This window comes from Danio rerio, chromosome 24 (assembly GCF_052040795.2).
Source record: "Danio rerio strain M-AB ecotype USA chromosome 24, GRCz13ab, whole genome shotgun sequence".
Lineage (NCBI taxonomy): Eukaryota > Metazoa > Chordata > Actinopteri > Cypriniformes > Danionidae > Danio > Danio rerio.
Genome location: NC_141044.1, coordinates 40322501 through 40332500, shown reverse-complemented (window position 1 = coordinate 40332500; position 10000 = coordinate 40322501). Strand labels below are relative to the sequence as shown.

Here is a 10000-nt window from a genome sequence, read left to right as displayed (position 1 = left end):
GCTAAACACAGGAAGATATTCTGGAGAATCTTGGAAAAAAAAGCAGCCATTGACATTCATAGTAGGAACAAAAAATGTAAGTTAATGAAAGTCAAAGCCAACATTCTTCCGTATATCTTCATTACTGTGCCTGGAGGATGAGTATAATTTCTATATTTCTAATACTGCCTTTCATGACCGATGTCTGTACTTTTGACATTCTCATTTATTTTTATTGACTTTTTAGATGTTAAAAACAGCTTGTTATGCTGCTTGTTTTTGAAAACTGAACTTTTCTTATTATGTTATTCTGCCAGCTGGAAGGGCATCTTCTGCTTAAAACATATGCTGGATAAGTTGGCGGTTCATTCTGCTGTGGGCACCCCTGATTAATAAAGGGACTAAGCCAAAGGATAACAAATGAATGAATGAATTATTCTACTTTTTATGTATAGTCATGAACACACTTGTTTGTAGAGCAAGTACACCATTTTCTGTCGTTTATTGTTCCTAGTAATTTCCCCCATAGGCAACTGAACCTCAAGTTCTAAAACAAGTGCACTTCCGCAACACAGAATAAGGTTAACAGCTTTTATATGTACCCTAGTTACTATTCACCTAATCTAATATGGAATGTAAACAGTCATTGTTGAAAAGTGAAAGTTCATTCAAAAAAATTGTCAAGGCAGCATGCATTCCTAAACTGGTGTCACTCACCTAATGTAGTCATATAAGTGATGCCAACTCTGTCCTTTCGGTACAGGGAAACACATTTCTCTGGGCATGGGGGCAGAACCATCTGGCAACATCACACCAGACTGCCTGAATTCAGAGAACGACAAACCTACAAAAAGAAAAAAAAAAAAAAATTATTGTGTTGTTTTTATACTGGTACATTATACAGTTCCCAAATTTGCAACAGTAATATGAATTTGGCTTCAGTTGCTGATCCGTTAAGGTTTGCATTTTCACTGCATATTTTACTACTGCTTGAAGTGGCTGGGATTGTCACGGTAGTTGTGCAGCCTCTACTGCCGTGACTTCCTGGAAAACATTTTCATTCATGTCGCCCCATCCAGCTCTCACTGGATCCTTTCCTCATCTACCAATGAGAGGAATGCATTGACATCTTCTAATGACCACGATGCCATTTCAGGTGTCTTTATCATACGGTGGTATAAACTTAAAATCTTAAGCTTTAATGTTTAATTTGTCCAATAAAAATCAATTAATTCATGCTCAATGTGTCAAATACTCACATACACAAACAGCCCTCACATCTGCTTCCTCACAACCAAACAGTGGCATTGAAATGGTGTATATCAGGGGTCACCAATCTCAGTCCCGGAGGGCCGGTGTCCCTCCATGGTTTAGCTCCAACTAGCCTCAACACACCTGCCTGGTTGTTTCAAGTATACCTAGGAAGACCTTGATTAGCTTGTACAGATGTGTTTGATTAGGGTTGGAGTTAAAATCTGCAGGACACCGGCCCTCCAGGAACAAGTTTGGTGACCCCTGGTGTATATTGTGATGTTTTTATGCCATTATTAGCCACCAGATGTCACCAAAGTTGCCACATTGTTAGGTTTTGGTAGGTCTGAACTGACTGCAGTGATATTTTGCTGAAGTAAAAAAAAAAACCTTTAGCATTAAAAATAAGCATATTTTTACATAAAGCATCTAATCTCAAAAAATATTATTGTTTTTTTTATTGTTTCTTTTATCAGAGTGGTTCAAGACTTGGCTACTTTTTATACGTTCGCCACTTGAGCAAACACAAAAAAGGACGTAATTCATCAAAGTCCTCTTAAAAACCAACTTGATAATATGCCACATGGGAAATAAATGGGAAACACTAAAACGAAAAGCATTTATTATTTATATTTTTAGAGATATATACATTTAAAAACATTTAGAAGACTCAAAAATTCATAAATTGATAGATTTTTTCAAAGTAATGCAACATTTGTTTAAAAAAAAAATCTTGAGTTCACAATAATTGGGTTAGGTGGGCAAAAATGTCCACAAGAGAATGATTAAGCGCTGCAGTATAAAGTATGCTTGAGAGTTAAATATAGTGTATTGTGTTGCAAATCCAATGATACTGTAGAGACACTGGTAGTGATGATTCCCTCTGACCAATCAGTGATCAGCAGTGAGTGTACACATCATGTTTTGGTAATTTTACAGCTCGATTGGAGCCTCACCTGAGGTTGTACAAAAAAAGTAACAGGAACTAGACAAAAACCCAACAGTGAGCCATGCTGACCCAAACGATGACGTACTATGTAGTAGAAAAGCTCTAACATCTTTACGTACCAGGATCAAACAGCAGGTCGCTGGTGATGATGTTTTTAACGGACATATTAGCACAGAGTTTGATGCTCTTAAGGTGACTATGTGTTCGGTTCAGGTAAACCGAAAGCACATAACGTAAATCCATCGTCAAACACGTCCACCTTGTGCTCCACGGTGCAGGGCCTACTAAACCTAAAATGAACATCACGTTATTAATGTGCAACCACAGATAAAGTATGTAGAAAACAACATAATAAGTGTGAGGTGATAATAAGACACTGAATCACTACCTTGTTTTGCAGTTGTAGAGGTGTTCTCATCCACTGAACCATGTGCTGCTCCACACAGAAAAGGGAACTGAAGCCACGTTGCTGTGGACTTGAACTCTTTAAACAAGTTCGAGAACGAAACACGGATCACCTGACCTTCCTGAATTATGAGAGATAAAAAAAAATATTGGGTCATTTTTTGGTCACTTCAGCCATATTTCAGCAATCTCTCTGGCATAAATCTTTAGACAAACATAAATATTGATGAAAGACAAAGTATTAAACGTTATGGATGTGTATTTAAGGTAATATTAATTAAGCAGTAATCCATTATGTAAGACCCCCCCTAATCAATGCAGGATTTAGGGCTGGGCGATTAATCGAAAAGTAATCCCCCTCCCCCAATGTTTGCATGTCTATAACTCAAAAATATCCTTTTAAATTGAATTTTTTTGATAAACTAATCTTTTGGTTTGCAACACTTTTCCTCATTATACCTCTCTTTCTTTCTTTCCCAAAATATCATCAAACAAGATTTTTTTAGATCAATAGAATAAAATAAAAACATTAGTTAAGAAAAATTTGCAAACACATATTACATATGTTGCCTTAACAATTAACTCAAATAAATTTAATAATATATATATATATATTATATATTAATAATATTTCTAAAGGAGCGGTTGACATGGAATTGAACCCAATTTTGGAAAAACCCAAACAACAAACATAAAAAACAAAAAACTAAAAATCTGAAAAGTTACTTAAGTGTAATAACAACAAAATGACAAAAGGAGAAAGTGCTGAACTACTCAAATGTAATTAATACTTTCTTTCATATGGAGAATGACGCCACATGCATTGCCCAGGTGTGAGTTTTACAGACCTCAACACAGTGCCATAATCTTGATGCTTCTGTGGGTCTTGTCTAACAAATTTGAGCTTGAATTTGTATCTTATATTGGATTTGTGTCAGGTAATTGGCTGAGCCATTTTACGGCTTGATTTGGTAGATCATTGTCTTGCTGAAATGTCCACCTTGGTTTCATCTTCATCATCCTGCTAATGTAGATGTTGGACTGAATCAGCTAATATTTATTTACACTGTGGAAGAGCAGAGGGTTGCTGAAGAACTGAGAAATTTCAGCTGCTGTCTGGGCTTTTACTGCTTTTCTACACCTCCCTTTCTTCATGTGTCCAGTACTTTTTCCCTGCGCCATTTCAGTTTATTACATATAACTTGATTTGTAAACTAATTAGATTTGTTTTCTTTGTATATATGGATTTCTTTGGTTGTTACCAACATCCAGGGAAATATTTCAAGCCAACAGCAACTTTTGAAATATGTTTTCTGAGAAAAATGGTGACGTGTTCAATGCTTATTTTCCCCGCTGTATAAAATATTTAGGTATCACTTTAAAATAGCACTCGATTAATTAATGTATTTGAAATATAAACAATACTGTACAACATTTACCAATGCATTATCAAAATCCAAAAGTTGTGCTTGTTAACATTAGTTAACACAGTGAGTTAACAAGGGCTAACAATGAACAATTTAATTTTCTTCAACAAATGTTAACAAAGAGGAATAAATACTGTAATAAATAAATTATTGAGTTTTTGTTCATGTTAGTTAATGTAAATATTTTACATGAGCATTATTTAAAAGTGTTACCAATATTTAAGTTGGTAAATGATGAACAAGGCAACAAATAAAGGCCTTATTTCTAAACAAACAGATACACATTATTATTTATATGCATATAAAACTTCAGTTTTCACCTCAGCCGCAATGTCCAGATGTACAATAAAGTGTTTGTTTGGGCTGGGCTTGAACAGCAAGTACAGGTACCGTCCGGTGAGACCCAAAGTCTGGCTGCTGGTTTTGGGAAGCAGGATGTAGTTGCTGGCCTGAATGGAGCCACGGATGCTGAATACAGAACACTTCAGGTTCTTATCCTACCAAAAAAGTATGACGATTAATACATGCATATAGCAAATACTGAATATTAATCAGATTAATCTGGAGAAACATCATATTGTTTAATGTATACCATGTATAAGGAGACGTCTCCTTCTTTGCTGACTTTTTTCCATTCTTCTATCTTCATGTGTTTGAAGATGTTGACATATGGCTGCTGCCACAAAGCTGAAATAAAGATTAACACAACAATCAATGCTGAATTTAGGGCTGGGCGATTAATCGAAAAGTAATCAAAATCGACATTCAGAACCTATAATATATCTAGTTTTTCCAGGTCGATTGTTTCGATCACTTTCCCTACCACGTGTGGAGTCATGTGAGCCCGCTCTGTGCACTACATTGACGATGATTGAAAGCTGCACCAGAGTTGCCTTGAGACGGCATATTTTCCATTACATAAAATATACAAACAAACGTAAACAAACAATTGTGATCGCTTCATAAAATCGTCCAGATTAGCGAGTACCGATAGATTAATGAAATGTGATTATCGGCCAATACCGATCTCTGGCCGATCGATCAGAGCAACCCTAGTAGAAGATAGTGTGTTTCCTTCAAATATTTTAAAATCAAGTAATACACTTGTCATTCAGAAATCTCTCACTTGTAAAATGTGAACATATTTACTGTACAAAACTTGTAAGTGAACTATGAGGGAAAAAATAAATAAATAAATAAATAAAATCATTCATAAATCGTAATCAAGTTAAAATGTTTAATTATTTAAGATTTTGATTAAGACAAATTACCTTTTGGCTTAAAAATTTTCTGTTGAAAGTGTATTGTAAAACTTTGTAAGATAGAGACTAAGTCAATCGGTCAGTACTAAAAATCCCTTAAAGTCTATGCTGCAAAGTGTTTAAAAATATGTAAAAAAATAAATTAATTAAACAAAGAATAAAAAAAAATTAATGTAAACAACAGAAACAAAATATTTTGATAACTATATTTCAGGCTTTCTCATATTATGGGTATACTGTACTGTACAGTACTGCATTGAGGTAAAGTTGGTTTTATATTCGCACATTCGTTCAGTGACAGCTCCTTATATTGTTAACCACAGTACTTTGAGTATTCTGACTGCGATTGCATTCAAGTATGACTTGACCATTAGCACTAATTGACTGTAAACAATGGTGTAATTTGATCGTCATTGGCTCCTAATATAGTTTCACTATGAATACGCAATGAATAGTTTTCTGAAAGTTATATTATTAAGGAGAAAGTCTGAATATGTGAATTTAAAACTAACTTTACCCCAATTACTGCATTGTATATTTCATTTGGTATTATAATGTTACTGCAATGGATATTGTGCTATTCAGTACATCAATAATATTATTTTCATTCGGCTTTTTCCTTCTTTAAAAGAAAAAATAACATCAGTCTATGCCCATTTCAGAGGCTCGCCGTTTAATTAGTGAAGTTTGGAGAGGTAAACTTACCTTTGGAAGACATTGTTTACTTCACAGATCTGATTCACCTGTTGACAGCTAACGGTTTGTAGCTCACAAACTACCACAAAACCAGTTCACTTCCATTTACTTCATGTCCACAGATATTTTATTCAGCACAACGCTTTAGTTTATTGTCAAACAGAGTATAATGTTCAATTTTTGTCGTTGTTTTGTGAGTTTTGCAGGTCTGTGAGCTCGTTGTGTTTGTAATAATCGGCTCTGCTCGCGCTACAGAGACCGCCGCGACGTGTTTGAACGGCATGACGCAAGACGTACGTCACATGCACAAAAAAGTAAATTACCAAGATATTTGTAATTTATTTAATTTTATATAATTTATAAGCATATTTGTGTTATCATGGTGATGTTTCGTGTAGATAGAAATTGACAGCTGATATATATTTAATTGTGTACACAGTAAGCATATAGCGAAGCACAGAAACACAGCGAAGCATTAGAAAATAATGCAAAGATAACTTTTTTTAGCTTATTTATTATTTATTTTTTACATGAATTGATTTATTGTACATCTTAGATGTTGTTTGTATATTTACATATCATGATCCGAATTTTCCTTAAAAAATATTCACTGTTGTACATTTAATCTGATAAATGATTATACGGTGTATATAGTAACTATATAATGATATTTCTGACTAGTCACAAATGGTTCTAAAGTAATTTCGCGATAATGTTTTAGATCATCATCTGTAAACGCGTTTTTCTAGTTTGTGGTTATTGGGCTTCCGTAGGGTTGCATGGGTGCCATAGTGACGAACACAGCAACAGACGCCTTTTCGAGGCAAAAACATCCGCTTTATATGCTAATCATTACTGTTATTTTTACATGATTTACAACTAAAACGGTAAAGGTTTTGTTATATTCCTCCATTATCAGAATTTAGTAGTTAATTTTAGGCGGAAGACAAAAGATGATGCTCAAGCTACTTAACGTCATCATGCTAGCTTTAACAGTTGAGGCTAACCACATTTTCCAGTGAAGATTAACTTTAACATTAGACAAATGCAAAATGCCGTCTTTTATTGAAGGAAATGTGTGACTACTCGCTTTCAGTTTGAGTATTCAATATCTGTGCATGAATAATTTAATTGTATAATTGTTTTACGTTTTGTTAATGAAATGTGTATTCATTCTTCTTGTCTTATAGGTGACAGTTGTGTGTTTACTGGATTAAAGGACAGCAATCATGTCTTTTAGAGATCTGAGAAGTAAGTGACCCCAAATCCATCAATTACTGTAAAATATATTCTAGTGTTACTCTGTGCTAAGTTAAGCTGTGGTTTGTGTTTATGTGATTATATATGTCAGCTGAAATATAATATTACCCTACCGCATGCTTGGAAAGGTTTCATTTCTGGTGTTTTTACAATAATATATTTGTGCATGCACATTAGATTAGGCAGTAATGAAGACAAATCTAACAAAATAACTTGCAATAACTGTCCTAAAACTAGTACACCCAAATTTGTTATAGAAAAATATAAACAAAAATTTCAAAAATAGTAAAAATCAAGCGAAGCAAAAAATTGAAATTATCTTGTTGAGATTTTGTAGGTTGTATTTTTTTTTTTGCTATATTTAACTTGAATTTAATTATATTATCCTTCAATTTCTAAATATCTTTGGTGACTAAAATATTATTTTAATAAATTTATCTGTTAAATAAATCTGTTTTGTTTAAATGCACCAAAATACATCGCCTATATTCACTGAGAAATGGAGAAAAATGAAAAATATTCATTTTCAAAATGGGGTGTACTCAATTTTGCTGAGGTCTGTATATACATAAGAGCATATATATATATATATATATATATATATATATATATATATATATATATATATATATATATATATATATATACATACACACACATATATATAAATATATTTAAATATATTGATATTTTTGTGGGTGTTCTAAAGGGTTAATTTACCCAAAAATGAACATTTCTTCACACGAAAGTGGTTCTAAACTTTAATGAATTTCTTTCCTCCATTGAACACAAATATGAACACTATCAGGACACCTTCTAATGTACAGAAATAAAAATAAGCTGAACTACAGTTAATGTTTTGATGGTTTTAAATATCTTTTCAATTTTTATCCATATGTAGATTTTACAGAGATGATGCGAGCGCTTGGCTACCCTCGACTCATTTCCATGGAAAACTTCAGATCTCCAAACTTCCCTTTAGTAGCTGAGATTCTCATCTGGCTTGTCAAGAGGTAATAGAAATGGATGTGTTTTAAAAAAAAGAGAGTCGGGAGGAGAGATGTGTGTGTTGAAAGGACTTTTAACAAAAATGAAAATTCTGTCATTATTTATTCATCCTCCACTTGTTTGAGTTTCTGTCTTATTTTATATTCTGAAGATATATATATATATATATATATATATATATATATATATATATATATTAAGGGTGGAGCCGAACCCGAATACGGTATTCGGAAAGGCACGAATAGCGTGTGTTTACGAATACTTATTTCGAACAAATACTTGAAAAATTATTTGTATTCGGGAGCAAGAAAAGCATTATATCAAAAAGCTGTGTTTCCTCCTGAGACCACAGTGCGTGAGAGAGAGCGAGAGAGAGAGAGAGAGAGAGAGAGAGAGCGAGAGAGAGAGAGAGAGAGAGAGAGAGAGAGAGAGAGAGAGAGAGAGAGAGAGAGAGAGAGAGAGAGAGACGCGCGCGCTCAGTCGGAGGGCGGGGCGGAGGTAAAAGGTCTCTGGCACAAGCTTCTCCACAACAGCAGACAGAGAAGGCTCGGCTGAGCGAAAAAAAAACACTTCTCTGCATCAGTATTTTTGTTAAATAGATTTTTGTACCTTAATTGGGTTCCAGATGCAGTTTATAAACTTGTAGCGGAGTTTGTTCGGGATTTTCCATTACGCTGCATTTTTGAAGTTTGCAATCGGGTGCTCTGTTTACGCAACTTTAGCTCTGTTAGCGCGGTAATTTAGACAATAGACTGTTGACAGAGTAACGTTAACGTTCGTTTATAAAGGTTAAAACGATGCTTGTGCAGTTGTGTCGAATAGTATGCACTTATGGGAGTTATATGGTACGTCTACATTACTGTCTTTTGCAGACAGCAAGATATATGCTATAGGCTAGTTAACCTTAGCATAGCTTCCCGTCACTTTTTATTAACTTGAAACTCCTCAAATATATTTGGGCACCATGAAAAAGAGTGAGAGTGCTGCTGAGCCATTTCTTGGTCCTCCACCAGTAAAAAAAATAAAACTTCATGTTCTTTGTGGAAGCATCTTACAGTCAGTGGTGCTGCAGATAAAACAAACTGATGCTGTATAATGTGTGCAAAAGTGAAATCAGCAGAGGCAGAGATATTAAACATCTGTCAACATCTTCTATGCATAATCATTCATTTTCTTTTCGGCTTAGTCCCTTTATCAATCTGGGGTTGCCACGGTGGAATGAACCACCAATTTATCCAGCATATGTTTTACGCAGTGGCTGCCCTTCCAGCTGCTACCCAGCACTGGGAAACATCCATACACTCACTTTCACACACATACAATAGGGACAATTTAGCTTACCCAATTCACCTGTATTGCATGTGTTTAGACTGGGGGGGAAACCGGAGCACCCGAAGGAAACCCACACCAACATGGGGAGAACCCAGTCAGGGCTCGAACCAGCAACCTTCTTGCTGTGAGGCGACAGTGCTACTCACTATGCCACCGCGCAACCTTCTATGTAATGTATTATCACATGCACTAAAAGCATCCTCTCCTGATACTGTCTGTGAACCCCCCACAAGCATCAATCCCCTCAATCAGCACAGCTATGCTCTGCTAAATCCTCCACAAGCACCAAACCATCAACACAGCCACATTCTGCCCCAGCAAGTCAGTTTCAAACATAAAAAAGTAAAAAAAAAATAAAAAAAAAACATTTTGTTTCTGTTTTGAGGCAGGCAGATGACAATAGCAGGGCTGTATCTTTTAGTATTATATAG

At 34.8% G+C, this 10000-nt stretch overlaps 2 protein-coding genes across 18 annotated transcripts in view; one reads left to right on the top strand and one right to left on the bottom strand.

The window, feature by feature from the left end:
• Positions 1 to 6255, bottom strand: part of wdr90 (WD repeat domain 90) — a 47173-nt gene extending 40918 nt beyond the window's left edge. For all 4 annotated transcript variants that reach the window (XR_015525273.1, XR_015525272.1, XR_015525274.1 and 1 more), the window contains exons 1-6: positions 5979 to 6255; positions 4604 to 4698; positions 4332 to 4508; positions 2568 to 2706; positions 2299 to 2469; positions 697 to 823 (exon numbers count right to left, since the gene is read on the bottom strand). Coding sequence is in view for 1 of the 4 variants with exons in the window: in XM_087309972.1 (XP_087166098.1) it covers positions 697 to 823; positions 2299 to 2469; positions 2568 to 2706; positions 4332 to 4508; positions 4604 to 4698; positions 5979 to 5991 (722 nt within the window). In the remaining 3 variants the exon portion in view is untranslated. The remainder of the gene's footprint in view (positions 1 to 696; positions 824 to 2298; positions 2470 to 2567; positions 2707 to 4331; positions 4509 to 4603; positions 4699 to 5978) is intronic.
• Positions 6168 to 10000, top strand: part of ift38 (intraflagellar transport 38) — a 19073-nt gene continuing 15240 nt past the window's right edge. For 6 of the 14 annotated variants that reach the window (XM_087308365.1, XM_087308362.1, XM_087308360.1 and 3 more), the window contains exons 1-3: positions 6741 to 6792; positions 7160 to 7220; positions 8131 to 8242. In XM_087308365.1, the coding sequence (XP_087164491.1) occupies positions 7199 to 7220; positions 8131 to 8242 (134 nt within the window). In that variant the 5' untranslated portion in view covers positions 6741 to 6792; positions 7160 to 7198. 14 annotated transcript variants of the gene reach the window in all.